Here is a 22825-nt window from a genome sequence, read left to right as displayed (position 1 = left end):
CAAGAGGGGTGCGTGCAGGGTCCCTCAGCCCCTCTGCTCTGTGCCCCGGAGCAGGGCGGCGTCTCGGCCCGAGGGATGTTCCTCAGCTGTGGAATTCCCAGAGATTGTTGTTTCATCCTCAGGTTAGGGTTCCAGTCTGCTTGGCACTTCTTTGCACATCTGGGGCCACACCCAACGTGTGCAGACCCTTCTCCGGCTCCCACAAGGAGGTCTGTGGGTGCGGGTCCCATGCCTCCGCCCCTGCACCATCCCCCTGGCCCCAGGAGGGTTTGCTGCTGTTGTCTGTTTAGTCCGAGAAACGCCTGTTCAGTCTTCATCAGTCCCCATCATCATGCCCTGTGGGTCCCCGCCCTGAAGAAGACAGGGAGCCTTGTCTGCACGGATCGGTCAACACAGGGGGACACAGGCCCAGGCAGAAGCGCGTGTGCCCAGCCCCAGAGGGAGGCGGTGGGCGCGGAACATACGCCTGTGCGGTCCGGTCCACCTTGGGCGCTCAGGCAGCCCTGGGCCTCCTGGGCTCGGCCTTGACGGGTGCTGTGGAGCTGCGCCCGTCTCTCTATGCATGCTTATACTTCCAGTCTATCCCCGCCCCCCGCCCCCTTGGCGTATCCCCGCCCCCTTGGCATATCCCTGCCCCCTTGGTGTATCCCCGCCCCCGTGGTATATCCCCGCCCCATGGTATATCCCCGCCCCCCTGGTATATCCCCGCCCCCCTGGTATATCCCCGACCCCATGGTATTCCCCGCCCCCCTGGTATATCCCCGCCCCCTTGGTATATCCCCGCCTCCCAACCCCAATTGTTGACATTCTATAGGATGGGGTCGGCTGAGCGGACCTGATGACGTCCGAGGAGGACAAGTACTTCACTACTTCACGGCTTTATAAGGCGGTGCCCTGCTGGCCCAGAGCTCAGAGCCCAGCCTGCGCCAGCGCCAGCGAGGTAAGCCGCCGCGACTGTCCTCATTCCGCAGCGAAGGGCAGTGCTGCCCCGCCAACATCTCCGATAAGATTTATTTTTCCCCAGGCTTGGAGACTTTATTTTCTTTATCCTTTTTCATTTGTTCCCCCTCCCCCTCCCTTTGCTGTTTGTTTTGTTTCCAGGAGGAGAGCAGGAAGGAGCAGGGACGTTCTCTTGGTGGGGGGGCACCCTGGAGCCCACGGGCTGCCTGCGGGTATCTTTGCTTGGCACCTCTGGGTTCTTCCTCAGGTTCGGCTGGGCGTGACACACCCCCCGTTCCACACCCTCGGTGCTGGGCCCACGGGCTGCGGTGCCGCCGGGATTCCGCCTGGCATGTGGGTGGTGCCGGGAATCAAACTCGAGGTCTCGTGGCTGAGGGCAAACAACGAACCAACTGGGCTCACTCAGCCTGCTAGAAAGCTTTCGTAGAAGAGTCTCCAGGATTTCTTTTATTTTTGGTTGGGGGCACACCCAGCAGTGCTCAGGGGCTACGATGGGGACCAAGCGTGACCCCGCAGGCCGTGAGCCCTACCCTCCGAGCCCTCTCCCCAGCCCCAAGCTTACTCTTCCTGATCATGTCTGATTTCGAGTCAGTCATTGTTTCTGCTGGTGATTTTTATTTCGAAGATTTCTTTTTGTTTTGGTCTGGGCCACACCCCGCGATGCTCAGGGCTACTCCTGGCTCTGCACTCAGGAATTACTCCTGGCAGTGCTCGAGAAACCATATGGGATGCCGAGGACTGGACCTGGGTCAGCTGGGTGCAAGGCAAACGCCCTCCCCGCTGTTCTATGGCCCTGGCACAGGCTTCTCTGCATAGAGCTGGCCTGCCACGTGACGGGCTCTGCTTACAGCTCTGTCCACTTTCCAAATGCTGCTAGTCCATTGCTTGCTTTTTTTTTTTGCTTTTTGAGTCACACCCGGCGTTGCACAGGGGTTACTCCTGGCTCATGCACTCAGAAATTACTTCTGGTGGTGCCCGGGGGACCCTATGGGATGCTGGGAATCGAACCCGGGTTGGCCGCGTGCAAGGCAAACGCCCTCCCAGCGGTGCTAGCGCTCCAGCCCCTGCTCGCAGTATCTTAAGGGTGAATATATTCAGAGTAACAAGCATCCCTTTCCGAAACCCGCGATTTGCAGCTACTGGCACCCCAGCCTTCTCCTTGTCATCCTCTCCGGGGACAATCTATACGATGCCAGGGCAGCTTCCGCTTTCCTTGGCACAGCGAGCTCCCCGACTGTGGCTTCACATCTCCCTGATCACAATTTTAAAGGGCTGCGAAATTAATGTGCGATTCCTTGCTCCGAGGCCGCATGAAGCGGGTCGTTTGTCCTCCGGTGCTTAAGGTCCCAGCGGCGCTCAGGGATCGTTCTCAGGGCCGCCCGGGGACCGTGAGCGGTGACAGGGACCAGGGAGGCAGGCAGGGGTCCGTCCAGCTCCTGGGGTCGCGGGCGCCAGGCTGGGCGCCGGCCGCGCGCGGGAGGGGCGGGGCGGGGCGGGGCGGCGCGAGCTCCACGCCCCGCGCGCCCGCCCCGGCGGCTGAGCTCACTCCCTGGGAGCCCGGGCTCGGCAGCGGACGCCCCGCGGGCCGCCCGGATCGCCGCGGGCCAGGGGTGCCCAGCGCGGTGCCCAGCGCGGTGCCCAGCGCGGTGCCCGGCGCGGGCGTCCAGCGCGGGCGTCCAGCGCGCGGCCACTCTGCGCCCCGGCCGGGCTCCCGCGCCTCGCCTCGGGCCCGCGGCTCCATCCTCGGGCTCGGACGCCCGCCCCCGGCCCGCGCGGCGGAGCTGCCGAAGCGTCCGAGGGTCCCCCCGGGCGCCCCCCGACTTCCGGCCGCGGCGCCGCCCTCGCCCGGCCCGGGAACGCGGCTGTGGAACCGAAAGTGAAGCCCCTCCGCGGGCCCGCTCGCCTCAGGTGGGTCGGGACTGAGCTTCCGGGAGGGGCGGGGCTTTGGGAAGTGGGGCGGGGCCGCCCTGGCGCCGCCGGCGTTGATTGGCTCCTGGGAGCCCCGCGGTGGGCGGGCCGGGGCGTTCCCGGAAGTCGTGCGGGGGCGGGCCCGGGCGTTTCCGGAAGCCGGGCGCGCCCCGTCCCGGTATCCCGAGCGGCGCGCGCAGCCCCTCGCGGCCTCCCGGGCCGCGCCTGTGCCCGGCGGCCCTTCCCACTCGTGGCGGCCGGTCCGGGTGGGCGCGAGGGGCGGTTCGCGGAGGGGCCGCGTGCCCGGGCCCCTCCCGGAAGTGCCTCCCGTGGGGGCCCCGCTGGGGCCGCTGGTTTGCACCCTGGAGCGCGCGCGCGCACACACAGACACACACACACACACACACACACCGCTGCTTTGCACCCTGGAGCGCACACACGCTTTCCCGGCCTCCCTGCGTTGCGGTACTCAGGCAGGACACACAGACACATACACGCTTTCCCGGCCTCCCTGCGTTGCGGTATTCAGGCAGGACACACACACACATACACGCTTTCCTGGCACACACACACACACACACACACACACACACGCTCTCCCGGCACACACAAACACACACACACACGCTTTCCCGGCCTCCCTGCGTTGCGGTGGTACTCAGGCAGGACACACAGACACATACATGCTTTCCCGGCACACACACACACACAGACACACACACGCTTTCCCAGCACACACACACACACACATACACACGCTTTCCCGACACACACACACACACACGCTTTCCCGACACACACACACACTCACACACACACGCACACACGCTTTCCCGGCCTCCCTGCGTTGCGGTATTCAGGCAGGACACACAGACACATACACGCTTTCCCGGCACACACACACACACACACACACACAGACACACGCTTTCCCGGCACACACACGCACACACACGCTTTCCCGGCACACACACACACACACACACACACACACACACACGCTTTCCCGGCACACACACACACACACACACACACACGCTTTCCCGACACACACCACACACACACACACGCTTTCCCGACACACACACACACACACACACACACGCTTTCCCGACACACACCACACACACACACACGCTTTCCCGACACACACACACACACGCTTTCCCGGCACACAGACACACACACACAGACACACGCTTTCCCGACACACACACACACACACACACACACACGCTTTCCCGGCACACACACACACACACACACACGCTTTCCCGACACACACCACACACACACACACGCTTTCCCGACACACACACACACACACACACACACGCTTTCCCGGCACACAGACACACACACACAGACACACGCTTTCCCGACACACACACACACACACACACACACGCTTTCCCGGCACACACACACACACACACACACACACACACACGCTTTCCCGGCACACACACACACACACACACACACACACGCTTTCCCGGCACACACACACACACACACACACACACACACGCTTTCCCGGCACACACACACACACACACACACACACACACACGCTTTCCCGGCCTCCCTGAGTTGCGGTACTCAGGCAGGAGGCTGCGAGATGCACGTCCTGCTGGGCCCGCCAGTGGGCAAGACCAGGCTAGAACTCCGCCTCACGCCGCACTTTCTTTTGTCTGTTTGTGGTGCTTGGGCTACATCCCGAGGTGCTCAGGGGTTACTCCTGACAGTGCTCAGGGACCTCCTGGGTAACGGGGATCAGACCCGGAGGATCAGCCTGTGCGGGCACGAGCCCTACCCGCTCTGCCGCTCCAGCCCGGCAGGCTGGCACTTTCCGCCAAGAGCCTTCCCCCGGCCCTCGAGGATTTTTGGGGTTTCAACCGTCTGTCTTCCCGTTTGCACACAACAAAAACAAGGCTGCAAGTGGACTTTGGAGCATAAAGTGATTAATCCTCCGTTTGCAAACAGCACATTATGCTTCCAGGAACTAGGAGGAAGTTATGATCAATCAGAAACGGGAGACTGGGCAAAAAAAAGTGAAATGTACTGTTCAAAATAAAATGGGGAGCGCACATTGTTACCATTACGACGAAACTGCAGTAGTGGTTTATGGGTTTTTTGGTTTTTGGTGGTGGGATGGGGAGAATCTATACCTGGAAGTGCTCAGGGCTTACTCCTGGCTCTGTGCTCAGGCGGCACTGTGGGTGGTGCTTGGGGGACTAGCTACGTGTGGTGTCAGGAGCAAATCTGGTTGGCCAAGTGCAAGGCAGACTTCTTACCTCCTGTGTTGATTTCCTCTCTGGCCCCACAGAGTGTTCTTTTTCCAACATCTGTACTGTCCAGATTGTGAATATTCGTAAGAAGCAAGAAGAGTAGCTAAAATAGCAGCTTCCAAAGTGGCAAGTTGCTGTTTGCTTCTTATTAGTCTGTAATGTGTTAATACCACAGATGTGATTTTCAGATTTGAAAGAAGTCTAGAGCTTCCTGTGCCCAGGCTATGGAAGAGAAAGCCTCAGTTTCCCTCGACCACCTTTTGTGAGCCCTTCGTGTTCCTGGAGATTCCTGGGCTCTCTCCCTAACTGAGAAAGTATTTCCCAAGAGAGTCGATTCTGCGTCAGGCCTGGGACTCATAAGAGATTAAGAGATAATTTCTCCTAAACGACAGCCCCCCTAACCTAAGAAGTGGAAATACAAAATAGACCTGGTATTAGTCTTATTTTAGCAACACAAACAGCCCTAAATTAGTCAGAGAGCTCCATAAAACAAATAGTGATCCCCACATTCTTGGTAACAACCTCATCACTTGATAAGAAACACAAAACATCCAATTTTTATTTAGAAGAATCTACACAAATGGGTCAGACTGTAGTACTGCAAGTAGGACAGGTAAAGTCTTTGCTTGCACGCAGGCAGCTGACCCTGCTTTGTACCCCTGAACTCCGTATGGTCACCTGAATCCCCCAGAAGCCCTGAGTACTGCTGGGTGTGGCACCAAGCCTAACTAAGTGACATACTACACATAGACCCTGTACTTTGGTGTAGCCCTGTTCTAAGTTCCTCCCAGCTGGGAGTTTCTTTCTCTTCTACTTTTCAGTAAATTTTTCTGTTTCTGACTTCGAGTTGGAGCATGTTTATTGCTGGGAACTGTGGATGGATACGGACTCCGCCCCACTCACTGCACCTCCATCACTTGCATCTTAGACTTCTGCGAAAGGATGGACCCACTTGGAGGTCATTAGTTTGGAGTCATCTGTCTCCCTGAGCTTTTTAGTTCAGGCTGTACACAAATGTAGTCTGTGCACCGGCCTTGTTTCTGCCGAGCAGACAGTGTAGACAACCACGGCTTTACTATGAAGTCCTTTTCACTTGCTTTTAATACGGATTATTATTTGTAATGATATGTGTAATATTGATAGCATGTGTTTGTTGAATTGCTAGAACTTTGGGTAAAAAGATGAAGGTTTGGTCTCTTAATTTGCCACTTTGGCAGCATCATTTAGCTCCAGATTTTAGTTTCATTATTTGTAAATTGGAATAATGAATGAGAAGACAATACCATACCTTTTCTCTTTATTTTCTTTTATTTTTTGGTTTTGGGGCCACGGCCTGTGGTGCTCAGGGCTTACTCCTGGCTCTCTGCTCAGAGCTCAGTCCTGGCTCTATGCTCAGGGCTCACTCCCGGCTCTCTGCTCAGGGCTCCTAACTAAGTGCTCAGGGTCACTCCTGGTGCTGCTCAGGAGACGGCGCAGAGCTGGGGATTGCCCTGTGTTCTCCGTGCGAGGCTGTGGCCCAGCCCAGTAGTGACCTGGCCAGGCCCGTTCCCTCTATTTCCACTCCCTTGGACTGTCTGATTGTCGTGCTGAGCCCGGATCTTGCGTCTGTCGGGGTGACTGTGCAGCCTCCAGCTGTCTGCGCCCGGGCAGAGCGCCCGTGGAAGCCTGGCACTTGCAGGGACCCCAGTGATGCCGGCGGGATCCGGCAAGCCGTGCCTCTCTGCACACTGACGTGGCGTCTGCTTTCTTTACAGGACAGGCCTCGGAGGGGCAGCGGGGGCTCTGGACGCCTCCCGAGGACAGCCAGCCATGTCTTTGGAGGACATCAAGATGAGGCCCGGTGACCTGCAGGATGAGCAGTACCTGGAGAGCGGCGGCTTCGGGAAGGTGTCCCTGTGCTGGCACAGATCCCACGGGCTGGTCATCCTGAAGAGGGTCTACACGGGGCCCAAGCGCACCGAGTGAGCTGGCGGGGGAGGGAGGGCGCTTCTCACCCGGGTTGGGTTTTGACTTTGGTGCCAGACCTGGCGGCGCTGGGGAGGGGGCAGCCCAGCATGGCCCGGCTTCAGTCTGGAGCTTTCCATCTTCACCCGCTGGGTGGCTGTGCAGCCGTCCTGCTGCCACTGCCTTGGTACCCCTGACTGAGGGAGGAGGCGGGGACTGGGTTGCTGGCTTGGTCACCGTGCCTTTAGATGAGGGCCACCCCCCCCACACACACACACACTCCGCCCTTCTGGTGGCGTCGTTTCACGTCCCCTCTCTTCTCACCAGGGCGGCTGAGAAAGAACTGCCTGGTGTTCCTGTGGTCGCTTTCTTTGCTTTTTGTCATTGTTTTGGACAACATGCAGCGGTGCCCAGGGCTTACTCCTGGCTCTGTGCTCAGGGAGCACTCCCAGCTCTGTGCTCAGGGAGCACTCCTGACTGTGGTGAGAGACCACTCCCAGTGCTGTGCCCAGGGCTGACTCCTGGCTATGTGCTCAGGGAGCACTCCCAGCTCTGTGCTCAGGGAGCACTCCTGACTGTGGTGAGAGACCACTCCCAGCGCTGTGCCCAGGGCTTACTCCTGGCTATGTGCTCAGGGAGCACTCCTGGCCGTGAGTGCACGGCAAGCGCCTTGGCCTCTCTCCAGCGCAGCTCTCAGGGGCCACGTTCATTTGCGCAGCGCTGCAGCCGGTCACCGGAAAGGGGCGCCGGAACGGAGGAGAAACAGGGCCGGCGAGACCTAGGGCGGGCCAGGGGGCTTTGAAGGCGCCCCCCGCAAGCCGTGGGGGGCCCCGGGGCCGCCCGCCCTGACGCAAGGCCCTTCCCTCCAGGTACAACGAGTCCCTCCTGGAGGAGGGCAAGATGATGCACCGGCTGCAGCACCGGCGCGTGGTGCGGCTGCTGGGCATCATCATCGAGGAGGGGGACTACTCCCTGGTCATGGAGTACATGGAGAAGGGCAGCCTCATGCACGTGCTCCAGGCGCAGGTAGGCCAGGGTTCCCCCACGGGGCGGGGCCTCCCTCACGGGGGCGGGACCTCCCTCAGGGGGCGGGGCATCTCCTCACAGGGCGGGGCTTCCCCTCATAGGGCGGGGCCTCCCTCACGGGGCGCGGGTCTCTCCCTCGTGGGGCGTGGCCTCCATCAGGGGTCGGGGCATCTCCTCACGGGGCGGGGCTTCCCCTCATAGGGCGGGGCCTCCCTCACGGGGCGGGGCTTTCCCTCATGGGGGGCCGGACCTCTGTCACAGGGCGGGGCGTCTCCTCACAGAGCAGGACTTCCCCTCACAGGGCCCGGCTTCCCCTCATAGGGCCGTGCCTCCCTCACGGGGCGGGGCCTCCCTAACGGGGCGGGGCCTCCCTCAGGGGGCGGGGCGTCCCCTCACTGGGGAGGCGTCCCCTCAGGGGTCGCTGCCGGGGGTCTCGGGGGCTGCCTCCCGCCTTGTCCGCTGCTATCCCTCAGACCCCCGACAGGCCGAGGCCACCCACGACTCCCAGCCAGGCGCCCTGTTTGCGAGGCGCTTGGCCTGGGTAACCGCCGCGGTCGCACACGGATGACGTAGGAGGCTGCGGGGTCCCAGGGGCCCTGGTGCCAGTCAGGAGGGGGGCGGAGCCGGCCCGCGGAGGGGGCGGGGCCGGCCCGCGGAGGGGGCGGGGCCGCGCACGGGGGCGGGACAGACGCCCCCTCCCCGCCGCCCCGCCCCGCGAGGCCTGCCCAGGGCCGAGTGTCCGAGTGTCCGGCAGAGGCGGCCGGGCCAGGGCCACGGGGAGGGCTGCGGAGAGGAGGGCGGCCCAGATTTGCTCTCTCTTGGCCCGTATCCCACACTCACAGGCATGTTCGGGAAAGTGTCACACTAGGGGCTGCGCGTGCGCACGAGCCCGCATGCGGACACACACACACACACACACACACACACACACACACACACACACACACACACAGAGTTCTGCAACACGAAGCGAAAGGAATGCCTAGGCGCCGTCGCAGGGACTGGAGTTGCCCGTGTCACCCTGTCTCTGTGCGGCGGTTCCGGGTGGCGGGGAACCGACTGAGACCGACGTGGGGCGGCGGGCGCGGAGTTGCTTTCGCGTCGGTTTAACACGCGGGGTCCGAGTGCGTGTTCACACGGCTGCTTGTTTCCTGAGTGCAGTACAGCCGGGGCTCGTTTTCTCGCACCGTTTTCTCTCAGCGCTACTCCATGCCCTTTGCTGCAGTGCTCCCACGTTACCTGTCCCCACACAGGTCCTTGCGGAGCAGCACCTGGTACTGTTCCATAGCCCGTGATCATGGAGGGAACATGCCACACGTCACAGGTCTAAGGACACAGCCTGAATCATAGTCACATTGTCCCCACAGCGAAAGCAAGAGTCGTAATGAAAATGTGTTTTAATTCTCAAGGAACTTCATCTTAGAGCTTTGTTTTTTTGGGGGGGCTCACACCCAGTGATGCTCAGGGGTCACTCCTGGCTCTGCACTCAGGAATTACCCCTGGCGGTGCTCAGGGGACCCTATGGGATGCTGGGAATCGAACCCGGGTCGGCCGCGTGCAAGGCAAACGCCCTCCCCGCTGTGCTGTCGCTCCAGCCCTCTTAGAGCATTTTCATAGTTGCCATATTGGCAGGGAACCGGAGCCTCAGAACGGACCGTTCCCAGGTGACCACCGTTCTGCAGGGGGTCAGCCCGTAGCTAATCCTGAACCAGACCCCCTGGGCGTAACTTCAGTTTTATTTCGCGGTGCTGGGGCCACACCCGCGCCGGGCTCCCTCCCTCCCCCTGGGTCTCCTGCCTGCCTCAGACCCCTGTCCTTTCAGGTCAGCATCCCCCTGTCTCTGAGGGGGAGGATCATCCTGGAGACCATCGAGGGCATGTGCTACCTGCACAGAGAAGGTGTCATACACAAGGACCTAAAGCCCCAGAACATCCTGGTGGACAGGGACTTTCACATCAAGGTAAAAGCCCGCAGGGGGCCCCCGGGGGCCTGAGTGCGCCGCTCTGGCCAAGGCCTCCCGCCTCGTGTGCTCCCTGACTGTGGCGGTGGTGCCGGGGCCCTGCCCCGATGGGTTTCAGTTAGTTACTCGTCCATTTACTCTGACCTGCCTTTGCTCCCCTGACCGCCGCCACTGCAGGGCCGGGGCAGCTGCGTCCTTGGGCCCTACCTACCCCTGACCGGCCAGTTCCGTTGGCCAAGGATTGCTTAGGGGTCCCTCCCCCCCACCCCCAGTTTTCGTTGTTGTTGAGAGTTCCGCTCTTGCCCGTGGTAGTGAAGGGGGTTGTTCATGTCGCACGAGAGCAAGATTGGGCAGAGCCGAGCCTTGTGTCTGGTGCTTTGGCAGTGGGGGCCGGAGTTGGAGGCCCAGAATCAGGAAGGGGAAGTGGCCCCAGTGCGGGAGGGGGGCGCTCGGCCCCGCGCCCAGAGACCCTCTGCCAGAAGTTTCCACCCCGCCCTGGTGTCAGGCAGATGTTCAGTCGGGTCTCCTAAGGAATCTGTAACACCCTGGGCTGGAATCTGGGGTTTTTCCCCCACCACGTAGCCGCACGCAGCCCGGAGCTTGGGTTCCTAGAGGGCATGCGGGCCTGTCGCCTCTGAACTCTTCTGAGCGGCGTCCTGCTGTCCTGAGCCACGGCCTCGCCCTCTTCCTTGCTCTGTGACTGACCTTGGTGCTTTGCTCTCTGCCTCCTCCCCGGCCTTCTCCTTCCTCCCCGGCCCTCTTCTCTCCGGTGCAGGCTCCCGGCTCACAACAAGTAGCTCCACAGCCCTTTCTCTCCGTCTGTCTCTGGGACCCTTGGAAAGCTGCATCCCCGGGCCCCGGGTCGTCCTCTGGGGACACGGAAGGTGCAGGACTTCCTTCCCGTCTGCCTTCGCCAAGAGGAAGTGACGGCTTCCTTTCTCCTGGCCCAGAGCGGCAGGAAAGCTCGGGCCCAGAAGCCCAGCGTGCTTCGCTGTTGCTGACGCAAAACTGTCTGCTCCTCTCTCTCGCCTGTCCCCACAACCCATTTCCTGGCTCCGTCGCCTCAGAATCGAAACCCCTGAACTTCACGCTTCTTGAAAGAGGAGGTTTTCCAGATGGCTGAGGACACGAACTTTCCTGTGAGACTCTTGAGACGTTTGCGTCCAACCTATGCACGGCAAACCCCTTTGGAAAAATCCTCATAGCTCCCCTCCGCCGGCTGAGCCCCAGAGCCTAAAGCCAGACTCAGCTGCTCTGCCCCAGATCGCGCCATCAGCCCGGTCTCTTTGCAGATCGCAGACCTCGGCGTTGCCTCCTTCAAGACGTGGAGTAAACTGACACAGGAGGAGCACAACAAGCAGAGGCTCCTGAACCCCAGCAGGCCCCCGAAGAACGGCGGCACCCTCCACTACATGGCCCCCGAGCACCTGAAAGACATCAACGCCATGCCCTCCGAGAAGTCAGACGTGTACAGTTTTGGCATCGTGCTCTGGACAATCTTTGCCAACAAGGAGCCTTACGAGAGTAAGACATTCTGAGCGTGGGGTTGGGGCCGTTAGTCAACACTGTGCAACGAAATAACCCTGCCTGGAAACCCACTGCAGTGTCCTAGTTGGGGCTGGAGAGATAGGCCAGTGGGTAAAGGATTTGTCCTGCACATACCAACCTGGGTTCGATAGGAACAAGCCCATCCCCCCAGGAAAGGATGCTTTTTGTTCTCTTGGTGCCTGATGGTGCCACACCCAGCTGTGCTCAGGGCTTCCTCCTGGATCTCTGCTCAGCAGACGCTCCTGGCAGAGCTTGGGAACCCTGTGGTTCCCGAGGTCAAGGCCAGGGAGCGGGGCTGGAGCGATAGCACACCGGGTAGGGCGTTTTTGCCTTGCACGAGGCCGACCCAGGTTCGATTCCCAGCATCCCATTTGGTCCCCTGAGCACTGCCAGGGGTGATTCCTGAGTGCAGAGCCAGGAGTAACCCCTGAGCATCACCAGGTGTGACCGAGAAAGAAAAAAAAAAAAAAGCCAGGGAAGGCAAACGCCCTGCCCGCTGTCTCTCCGACCCAAGCCTGGTAACGTTGTAACTGCCCGTTCACTCCCCGGGCCTTCCTCAGGGGACTGTGAACCCCAGCCATGCCAGCTGTCTCCCCTGCTCTCGCCCCTGCTGGTGCTCGCTGCGTTTGATCTCAGCTGAGTAATCGGGGGTCCCAGGACAAGCGAGGGCCTCCAGGGTGCATCTCTGGGGTGCCGGGAAGTTCCAGGGTTTCTGGGTTGGAGAACGTGCATCCTTCTGCACATAGGCAGTCCCCGCTGCCCCTCAGAGGACACCTACATCACCTGTATGGATACCCTGGCCCCCGAAGGCCTCGCCTTCTCCCTCCTCTCTCTCCCTGGTTGTATACGCGATTCCTGATTTCTGGAACTTGCAGTCCACCCCTCCTGCTTCTCTCCCCTGGAGTCCCTGGAGTCTCTCTGGCCTCGGCCATGCCTTCTCTGCCCTCGGCATGCCCAGCCACTGTCACCAGGACCTCTTTGCCTTTCCTGGGTCTCTGTTCCCGCTCTTCCACGGAAGTGGCTGGTGTTCAGCAGGGCGCTTTAAGGCCAGAGCTGCCGGCTTGTCTTTGGACTCGGGTCCAGAGCAGGCTGCTGGCTTCATCGACAGCCTCATCGTGACCGTCTCCTCGGTGAGACACGGCAGCTTCTTGTCCTGGGGCTGTCGTTCCCCGGCTGCCTCTCCAGGGAGCAAGCTGAGTGGCACAGTCCCTCTCCCACCTCTTCCTTCCGGGTTGGACCAGCACCTGGCCGGTGCCGCCCTAAGCTCCTCCTTGCTTTATAGATGCCATCTGCGAGGAACAGCTGGTCCTGGGCATCAAGTCTGGAAACAGGCCCGACCTGGAGTACATCATCGAGTACTGCCCCTGGCAGATCATCGCCCTCATGGAGGAGTGCTGGAAGGAAGAACCCACGCTCAGGCCCCTCTTCACCGGTGAGAGCCTTTCCTCGGGGCCCGTTGGCTGCATTTTTCGAGGAAGATGTTGGGAATGTGCTCAGGGCTGTCAGAGCTTGGTTTGAGCCTGGTTTCCTGGTGACAATATCTGTTTGGGGGAGGGGGCACACTTGGCGATGCTCAGGGTTCTGCACTCGGAATTGCTCCTGGAGGTGCTTGGGGGACAATGTGGGATGCCGGGGATTGAACCTGGGTCGATCACGTGCACAGCCAGTGCCCTGCTGCTGAATTACCCCTCCAGTCAGTCTGATGAGCGTTTTTTTTTGGGAACTACTTAGGACATTTAAAGTCCTGACCCCCACCTTTGTTCTTGTTGTTTTCATATAGACATTGAAAAAGTATTTAAGCCATTTTATTGCAGTGAGTTGGAAAACAAAGTAGAAGATGCTGTGGCAAGTTTAAAGGTAAGTCATATAGCGGAAGTTTAAAATGGAACATAATCGGGGCTGGAGCAATAGCACAGCGGGTAGGGCAATTGCCTTGCATGCGGCCGACCCGCGTTTGATTCCCAGCATCCCATATGGTCCTCTGAGCACCGCCAGGTGTGATTCCTGAGTGCAGAGCCAGGAGTAACTCCTGTGCATTGCCGGGTGTGACCCAAAAAGCGAAATAAAAATAAAAATAAAAAAATAAAAATAAAATGGAACATAATCCAAACCACCTGCTAGCGGTCCCGATGTCAGAGCAGTGTGACCTGTTTTCTGTTTACTGTTTGTAGGAACCATGTGTAAAAGATTCTCGTAATAACTAAGAAACAGGTCAAAGTGCTCTTCACTCTGCCTAATTACTGTCTGCTCTTAATCATACAATGACTTCCTACTGCAGCTGCCATGCTTAGCTCTGAATCACCTGGGCTTCCCCCCTAGGAAAAATTTCCGTGTGACAACGAAGTGGTGAGGAGGATGCAGTCGCTCCAGCTGGACTGTGTGGCGCTCCCTCCCAGCCGCTCAAACTCAGGTAACTTGCACTGATCAGAACCCCGTCTGTTTGCTGGCTCGTTTGCTTGTCAATATACTCTGCACCCTCGAGTGCTGCCCAGGACCACATGGGCGAGGGTCAGTGCCACGCAAGGGGACCTTTTGGGGTGAGTCCCGGTGGAGGATGGAGCACCAGCAGAGGGCTGCCTGTTCAGGTGGGGATGTTTCTCACGGAAAGAAAAGGGGCCCGGGACCTGGGTCGCGCACGTGCCTCCCATGTGTGAGACCCAGAGTTCCACGTCTGACCCCTGGCGCTGCAGGCCTCCCCCCACCTCCCAGTACTGCTGGGCAGGGCCCCTGCCAGAAGCAAAACAAGGGGCTGCAGACAGAGTGCAGACCCTGTCCTTCCTTCAGGCCAACCCCAGATGTATGTATCACCAACACTGGCACCACATGACCCCCAGCACCACCAGGGGCCGCTCCTGAGCACAGGTCCAGGACTATTCCCTGAGCACCACCAGGGGCCGCTTCTGAGCACAGGCCCAGGACTATTCCCTGAGCACCACCAGGGGCCGCCCCTGAGCACAGGCCCAGGACTATTCCCTGAGCACCACCAGGGGCCGCCCCTGAGCACAGGCCCAGGAATATTCCCTGAGCACCACCTGAGCACAGGCCCAGGACTATCCCTCCCCCTGAGCCAATTCCAAAATAAATTAATGCTGTAAGGAAGTGAAAATGAGGAGCAATGGTACCAAGGCCCCGGTGTGGCCTTGCACGCCGCAGGCTCCAGTTCATGTGGTTCTTCTCTCCACCCCGGCCCCCGGCACGGCACCACCAGCAGTGACCCTTGAGCAGAGCCAGGAGTAGGCCCTGAGCCCAGTGGGTTGCGGCCACGGCCCCACTCTGCCCACACGGGTGGGCTGGCGCAGAGCTGCTGTCTACAGCCACTTTCTAGGCTCCTACAGAGACCCTCTGCCCCACTCACTCCCGCAAGCGGCCACTGTCCTGTGCCTGGGGGTCCTCTCCCTGCTCGCTGGTGGTGGTCTGAGACCCTCGCCCCGGCTCTCGGAAGGCGGCCGAGCGTTTGTTCCTTGCCTGTTCGGGTGTGTTCTGGGTGGGGGGGGGGAGGGCCCTGTGCCGCCTGGGCTGGCTTTGCCGGTTCCGGCTCATGTGCGTCTCTCCCTCCTTGGCCACAGAGCAGCCGCACTCACTGCGCAGCTCCGAGGGCCTGGGGGCGACCCCCGTGGAGGAGTCCTGCTTCGCCCCCGCCCCGGACCACCAGCCCGAGGAGAACGAGTTCCACCTGCAGAGCAAACTCCAGGAGGAAGCCAACTACCACCTGTACGGCAGCCGCATGGACAGGACCGCGAAGCCGCAGCCCCCGCCAGCCGTGGCCACCCGCCACGAGGAGGAGAGGAGGCGCCGGGTCTCCCACGACCCGTTTGCACAGCCCAGACCCTTGGAGAACACGCAGAGCCCTGAGGGGAAAGGCTTCGTCTACGCCGGTGCAGCCGGGCCTGCCCCGGCCGTGCCCGCCAGCCAGCCCGCAGGGTACTGGAACGGCGGGCTCCCCGGCACGCAGGGCTTCTGGGCCAGAGCCCAGGACCCGGCAATGGCGGCCCCACGGGTGTGGAGCGGGCCCTGCCCGGGCACACCGTGTCCCCCGCTGAAGGTGCCCGTGCCCGAGAGCCACTTTGTGGTGACCGCCCCCACCATGCCGTTCATCTCCCAGCTGTCGAGAGGTAGGCGGCTCCTCTCCCTTCTCCCTCCAGACCGGGTGGTCACGAGCTCTGTGGGGGGCGGCGGAGCAGCCTGTGTCGGGGACAGAGGCGTCCTGGACGCCTGCTGGCACCCCGGAGCGGGCTTCCTCACCGCGCAGGGCGGACAGGGAATGGTTTGGTTGTCACGGGTGGCAGGTGATGGAACTAGCCAAGGGTCCCTCCCCCCTGGTCCCGTACTTAGCTGTGATGGCCGTGGACGCGTCGGCTCCCGTGCTGACCTGCCGTGTCCTGAAGGGCAGCTCTCTGTTGGGGAGCCCTGGGGGGGGGCATCCGTGATGAGAGGACGGCCGTCCAGCTCCCTCAGGGCTCAGCGAGAGCTGGTGCCCAGAGCTACGGACGGTCCCAAGTGGAGGGCATAGTGTCCTGCACGCTGCCGGGGAACGCCCCGATGGCTGTCTCAGTCACACCCCTGTCTGCTGGAAACCCTGGGGTCAGCTCAGGTGGACGAAACCTTGAGAACAAAGGACTTAGTTACGTTGTCTTTCTTTTTTTTTTTTTTTGCTTTTTGGGTCACACCCGGCGATGCACAGGGGTTCCTCCTGGCTCTGCACTCAGGAACTACTCCTGGTGGTGCTCGGGGACCATATGGGATGCTGGGAATCGAACCCGGGTTGGCCGCATGCAAAGCAAATGCCCTACCCGCTGTGCTATCTCTCCAGCCCGTTACGTTGTGTTTCAAAAGGCCATTGTGTCCCCAAGCTGTGAAAGTGGGGACCGGAGCCTGAGTACAGCAGCTCAGGCACCTGCCTTGCACATGGCCAACGCAGGTTGGTCCCTGGGAGCCCACAGCAGCCGGGAACACGTGTCCGAGGGCCAGCTCCCGGGAGCCCAGATGTCGGCGCCTATCCTGGTGCCCTGGTGTGTCCTGATGTCCGTGGGGAGACGGGCTCCTGCTCCTGCTTGTCCTTCCTCGTGGACAGGCCGTCAAGGGGCAGCTTCCCGCCGCAGGAGCCGGGCTCAGGCCCGTGAGCGCTGGCCGAGGTGCTGAAACCTGTGTCCCCGTCGGTCCTGCCCTTCTGTCCCACGTCCCCGCACCTTCAGTGCCACGAGGCTGGTGTGGCCCCCAGGGGCAGACGGACATGAGTCCCAGTCCCAGTCCTGGGCCAGACGAGTGTAGGGACTCGAGAGGGACGGGCTGCGAGACCTCCCGGGGGGACACACAGGGCGTCTGTCGGTGGCCATGAAGAGGACGTGCCGGAGGCAGGGGCGGGCCGGGGCGAGAGGTTGGGGGACGGTGAGAGGTTGGGGCTCGCCTGGGGGAGGAGCTGTGATGCGTGTGGGAGATGCGACTGCCCCGACCTGCTTTCCCGCGAGGCGCTGGCAGCCCGAGTCTCCTGAAGGCGGGACCCACGCAGGGCCGAGGGCTGAGACTGCCCTGGGCTGTCCCAATGCCCGGTGGCTCAGGTCCACTTGGGGCCTCGGGTGAGCGCCCCGGAACTCGCCTCCCGGGCAGAGACGCCGGGCCTGTGCAGGCCCTCGGCACCAACTTGCTGCTTCCTGTCGCTGTGAACCCCGAGTCTAGGGGCCTGCGGGTGGAACCCTCCTGTCTCGGACCCTTGAGCGTGTCCAGGGGGAGCCAGGGGGAGCCAGGGTCGGGCAGTCCTTCCCCTCTGGGGTGGAGAAATGCTGCCCCGTCAGCGGCGGGTGTTGGGGGGGCCGCACACAGCTCCCGGGAGATCTTGGTTTCCCCTCTTGGGGCTGTCCCACAATGGGATCCTGTGGTGACCTGTTTCATTTCTTCCTGTGTGGGGGGGAGGGGATGGAGGTTGGGCCACACCCACTGTGTGCAGGTTACTCCTGGAGGGGCTCCAGGGACCCTCAGGCGTGTTGGGGGTGGAGCGCAGGTCAGCTGGTGTGAGGCGGTGCCCCCCGCGATGCCCTCTCCAGCCCGCTCTTCCTGCAGACTCCAGTGGTCGCCTGCTAGTGGCGCCCAGCAACGGGAGCGTCTCGCTTTTTCAGCCTGGCTGTCCCCGGCCTGTCCCCGCTGTAAGGATGGCTTTGTCGTCTGAGGGCATTAGGGGCGTCAGTACTGGGCCCCAGTACTGGAGGCTGGGCCTCACCCTCGGGCCCCCTGTAGTTTCTGCTTGTTTCTTTTCCTCTTCCTCGTAGTAGCCATGCTGCTGATGAGAGGACCTTCCAGAGGGCGTCTCATGTCCCCGAAGCCCACACGCACTGACACAAGCACATGCATGCACATGCACACACACATGCTCATATGCGTGCACACACATAAGCACATACATGCACAAACCTGCAAACGTGCAAACACCTGCACACGTGTGCACACATACATGCACACATGTGCACAAACATGCACATGCACACGTGCGCACATACACACAGACATGTGCACACACACACAGAGCACATTGTTTCCTCTTGCTCTCAGTCTCCGGTGCTCACCTGTGCGTCTCTCCCTCTTCAGACGAGTCGGCGAGGTGCGCCATCTATAACAGCAGCGCCATTCAGATCGGCGACAACAACTACATGGAGGTGAACGGGCTGATGCCTCCTCCGGTGTGGGACTACTCGTACCAGAGCCCGCCCGCCGAGCCAGCGCAGGAGCCCGAGTACCAAGAGATCTTCGGTGAGCTGCTCCCGAGGGCCCTCTGTCCGGAGCCTCCGCCCCTGGCCCGTCGAGAGAGAGATTGGGGCATCTTGGAGTTTTAGTTTTGGGTTTGGGGCCACACTGGGTGGAGCTCAGGGGTTACTCCTGGCTCTGTGCTCAGGGGCCACTCCTGGAGAGGCTCAGGGGACCATATGGGTCGCTGGGAATCAAGCCCAGCTTGGACACATGCAAGGCAGGTGCCCTTCCCGCTGTACTCAGAGAGAGACAGAGACAGAGAGAGAGAGAGAGAGAGAGAGAGAGAGAGAGAGAGAGAGAGAGAGAGAGGGAAAGAGAGAGAGAGAGAGAGAGCTTTGCTCCTCATTTTAAAAAATAATGTCATCTTTCCATTCTCCTAGAAAATGGTTTAGTTTCTCTCTTTGTAGAAAAAGTCACAAGTTCCCCTGTTTCCTTTGACGCAAGCGTACATGTCTGGCCTGGGAGCGCACTCTGCGACCCGGAGTTCGTGGGTGCGCCCTGAAAATGAAGTTCGTTACGTAGAAAGGGCTGGCCACTACGTGGAGCCCAGACTGGCCGAGGGCGCTGCAGGCCCCTCCCCCGCCCCGGGCCGGCCTGGCTGAGCAGGCAGAGGTGCCCTCGGGCTTCAGCTCTGAGCAGAGGGAGCCCGCCCTCTAGGGCGCTCCTTTAACCAACACTGGGGGCTTTGGGCCGGAGAGAGGAGGCGAGCGGGCAGGGTGCCTGGCATGCATGCCGCTCCCAGGGTCAGGCCTTGGCACCCCCTGTGGTTTTCTGAGCACGCCAGGAGTCATCCCTGAGCTCAGAGCCAGGAGTCAGCTTTGAACCCCTCCGGTGTGGCCCCAGGACAGAGACAAACGGAGCAGCTTTCTCTTCCGGGCCCCTCTGTGCGGCCGCGAGCCAGCAGCACCCCCAGAATGCACCAAGAGCCCGAGACAGTGGCGTCCAGAGCCAGCTTCCCGACTCACCCAGGCTTGGTGTGGTGCTGTCTCCCGTGGGCTGCAGAGGAAACTCCTGCGACTTCTCTAGCCCCAGAGTCTCTCTTCTAGCTCCTCACGTGGCATTTTAGTGCAGCGGCAGCCAGAGACTCTATGAGCATGACCATGTTTCGATAAAACTTTATTTACAAAGACAGGAAGGAGGCCAGGTCGGAAGAAGGTTGAGAAACATACCCAGGGCAGAGATCTCTGACGTTCCAGGTGACTGGGGTGCCTCAGAGAGATGCTGACCAGACTTGGGCTTCACCTTGGGTTTCTTTATTTTCGGCTTTTTGGTTTTGGGTCCCAGTTGGTGATGCTCAGGGGTTACTCGGCTCTGCAGTCAGGAATCACTCCTGGCGGTGCTCGGAGTGCCATATGGGATGCTGGGAATCGAAGCCAGGTCAGCCGCGTACGAGGCAAACACCCTCCCTGCTGTCCTGTCACTCCGGCCCCTCGGTTGGGGTTTCTTGACCTTTGCCGGGGGTGACGGAGCAGCCTTGTCCCCAGACCACCCATCACTAGGAGAGAGAGGCTCGCTGCTGGGATTCACGTGGGGGTGGGGGGATCTTTTTGTTCTTGTTTTTATTTTGTTTTGGGGTCACATCCAGCCCTGCTCAGGGCCCTCTCCTGTCCCTGTGCTCAGGAGTCACTCCCAGCAGTCCTTGGGGGCCCACGTGGGGCCTGGGGATGGGCCCTGGGTCAGCTGTGCAAGGCCAGTGCCTGCCCTGGGCACCAGCTCTCAGCCCGAGCACGGTGGCTCTCACCCTCGTCACACCCAGACTGTAGAGTCAGGAGCAGCCGCAGGCAGGCAGGGGAGCGAGTGCGACGTTGCGCGTTCCCTCCTCCGTCCTGATCGTCCTGCCGCCGCGGGGCCCGGCACCCCAGTGTCCACTTGGCCGCAGACCAGCAGCACCTTCCTCTGGGCCGGCCCGGATCCGAGGCCTGGGCAGCGGGAAACCACAGCCGGCCGACGAGCCGAGCTCGGACCCAGCAGCCCCCCGTTTGTTGGGTCGGTTGGTTCACCTTCTCCTGGACGCTCCCCGGGCAGCGCCTGACCCCGTCCTCCTCTCTCGGGCAGGGGACAGCACCAGCCTGACGGACAGGCACCTGGACCCCATCCGGGAGAACCTGGGGCGGCACTGGAAGAGCTTCGCGCGGAAGCTGGGCTTCACCGAGGCACAGATCGAGGAGATCGACCACGACTACGAGCGGGACGGGCTGAAGGAGAAGGTCTACCAGATGCTGCAGAAGTGGGTCATGCGGGAGGGCACCAAGGGCGCCACCGTGGGCAAGCTGGCCAGGGCGCTGCACCAGTGCTCACGGGTGAGGCTCCTCAACGAACTCATCCTCGTCAGCCAGAACTGACGCCGGGCGCGGCCACTCGGCCGGTGGAGGAGGACTTTGTCTGTCTGCACCACGAGGAAACGACAGTCCACTTCCTGGGGTTCTGTTGGACTGAGCCGGGGCGGGAGGGGAGAGGGGTGATTTCCTCCAGCCCCCAGCCTCTCACCACCCCCGGCCCCCAGACCTGGGCTGAAGGAAGGGGCCGAGCACCTGAGCTGACGGGGCCACGGGGCCGGGGAGGAGACTCGGGACACAGGACGCGCCGCCCTGACACAGCCAGGCGCAGGAGCGAAGACAGGCTTCCTCAGGCCGCAGCCCCGGCTGGGACGGCTCCTTGTGGTGCGCCTGATGCCCCGGGGGTCGCGGGGTGCTTGGAAGCGCCTCCCGGCCCTGAAGCCAGCAGCCGCTCTTCTCCCCAGCCGTGACATCAAACTGCCCCCGGGCTGGGCCTGATGTTGAAGGGCAGAACGGCCCAGGTGACCGGGACAGCACGTGGCCTCCCACGAGAGCACAGGGACTCCGCACGGCGCTGCGGAGCAAGCCGGATGAGTTCTTCCCGAGGGCGGGCCCGAGTCTGTACTAACAGCCCTCCAACTGCCTGAGAGACTCCATGACTGATGTTAGTCAGTCAAAAAACTAATAAAAAAAATTATTATGGGGTATTTTTTAAATAAAGTTTTGCACCAGGACCATAGTCCACTGAAGGAGAGTGTTTGCAGGACGGTTGGGCCGTGGCACCGTGGCCTGACCCCAGGTGGCAATCTCCCACTTTCCCTTTCTCAGCCTCCTGCTTACCTCGAGGAGAGAGTGTGTGCAGAGAAGCTTCCAGACAGTGCTCAGGGTGAAAACTCACTGCCTCCAGAGCCTGAAGCCCAGCGGCCCTTCAGAGGGCTCCCTCAGAGAACCCCAAACCATTCTCTGGAGGCATTTCAATAAAAGGCCTAACCACCACCGAAACACCTTTCTTGGGGCCCAGAGATAGCGTTTGCCTTGAAAGCCACAGGGTGCTTGCTTTTCTTGCGGCTCACGGGGTCTGCGGTTCGATCCCAGGAACCCCATGTGGTCCCCCAAGCCCACCAGAAGTGATCCTTGAGTACAGCTGGGAGCGGCCTCCCAAACAAAACAGGGAGTGAGTCATGATACCAACAACCTAAAACCTTAAAGGATCACTTTTTGCTTAGCACCAAGGTAACAGAAATTAAAATTGTGCAGATCCTTCTCAGCTCTGGCAGGAAGCCCCAGTCAACATCTCAGGAAAGTGAGAAAGGAAATGCCCCCCACCCAGGATTTCAGAAAGTCCTTAACAGCAGCACTGCCCTGTAGCACTGTCGTCCCATTGTTATTGATTTGCTCCAGTGGGCCCAGTAACGTCTCCATTGTGAGACTTGTTGTTACTGTTTTTGGCATATGGAACACACCGTAGTAGTGGACTCAATTTGAACCCTTTCCTTTTCTGCAAGAAATTGCTATGATAGACCTAAAGGTTTAAAGTAGGATACAAATGTTTGTCTAGTCCACATTTCGTCCAGCACTGCAGTATTCCTGCGGCAAAGCTCCGAAACCAACTGGACGGGTTCAACTTCCAGAAGGTCTGCCAGGGCCCAGACTGGGGTGACATTCCTGGAGAGATTAATGATTGGCCATCAGCGGTGCCCGGGTTTGGAACGTGGGTTGTTGACACCTAAGGAATCTTGACAAATAACTGATTGGCAATAGTGATGGGATCGAAGTAAATAATTTTGTTTCTGCTTATACCAATCTTTCCTGTGTAACCATTGGTCTAATGTTTCATCGCCCACTCACGACCCACACTCATCTGTGTGCATTACATTCCGTTTGCTCGATACACTCACTGCCGATCCTGAATAAAATCGCCCACAGTGCCACCAGCCTGTAGTCGGCGTCTATCGGCCATCAGCTAAAACTGCATGGAAATAGGCTGCCTGTATCCAGGTCAGGGAGACTGCCAGACTACGGTCATGTCCCCGTTCGGCATCCCCCACAGTCCCGAGCACCCAGGAGTAACCCCTGAGCATCGCTGGGTGTGACCCCAAAAGCCTAAATGAATAAAAGAATAAATAAAATGAAGCCATCTGTAGTTGGCTAAAAACCGGCGCCAGGAGGCTGCTGAG

At 60.5% G+C, this 22825-nt stretch overlaps 1 protein-coding gene across 3 annotated transcripts; it reads left to right on the top strand.

Moving 5' to 3' along the window:
• The first annotated feature begins 866 nt into the window (after positions 1-866).
• Positions 867-22362, top strand: RIPK1 (receptor interacting serine/threonine kinase 1). Of its 3 annotated transcripts, none has more exons than XM_055129465.1 (11): positions 867-940; positions 6914-7120; positions 7973-8129; positions 9952-10089; positions 11382-11613; positions 12920-13069; positions 13418-13494; positions 13957-14047; positions 15204-15749; positions 18214-18375; positions 20428-22362. In XM_055129465.1, exons 2-11 carry the CDS (start codon positions 6969-6971, stop codon positions 20712-20714), a joined length of 1992 nt encoding a protein of 663 aa, XP_054985440.1. In that variant the 5' UTR covers positions 867-940; positions 6914-6968; the 3' UTR covers positions 20715-22362. The 3 variants fall into 3 exon arrangements, with proteins under 3 accessions (XP_054985440.1, XP_054985439.1, XP_054985441.1); XM_055129464.1 differs by lacking the exon at positions 867-940 and adding an exon at positions 2603-2868; XM_055129466.1 differs by lacking the exons at positions 867-940; positions 6914-7120; positions 7973-8129; positions 9952-10089 and adding an exon at positions 11064-11228.
• Positions 22363-22825: the final 463 nt, after the last annotated feature.

This window comes from Sorex araneus, chromosome 2, assembly GCF_027595985.1.
Source record: "Sorex araneus isolate mSorAra2 chromosome 2, mSorAra2.pri, whole genome shotgun sequence".
Lineage (NCBI taxonomy): Eukaryota > Metazoa > Chordata > Mammalia > Eulipotyphla > Soricidae > Sorex > Sorex araneus.
Note: the sequence above shows the minus strand (reverse complement) of the source record. Positions and strands in the feature narration are given on the sequence as shown.

Coding starts and splice junctions, on each gene's coding strand:
- RIPK1 (XM_055129465.1), top strand. CDS start 6,969: ATGTCTTTGGAGGACATCAAGATGAGGCCCGGTGACCTGCAGGATGAG. Junction 10,090..11,381: donor ACAGGGACTTTCACATCAAG/GTAAAAGCCCGC, acceptor GTCTCTTTGCAG/ATCGCAGACCTCGGCGTTGC. Junction 11,614..12,919: donor CAACAAGGAGCCTTACGAGA/GTAAGACATTCT, acceptor CTTGCTTTATAG/ATGCCATCTGCGAGGAACAG.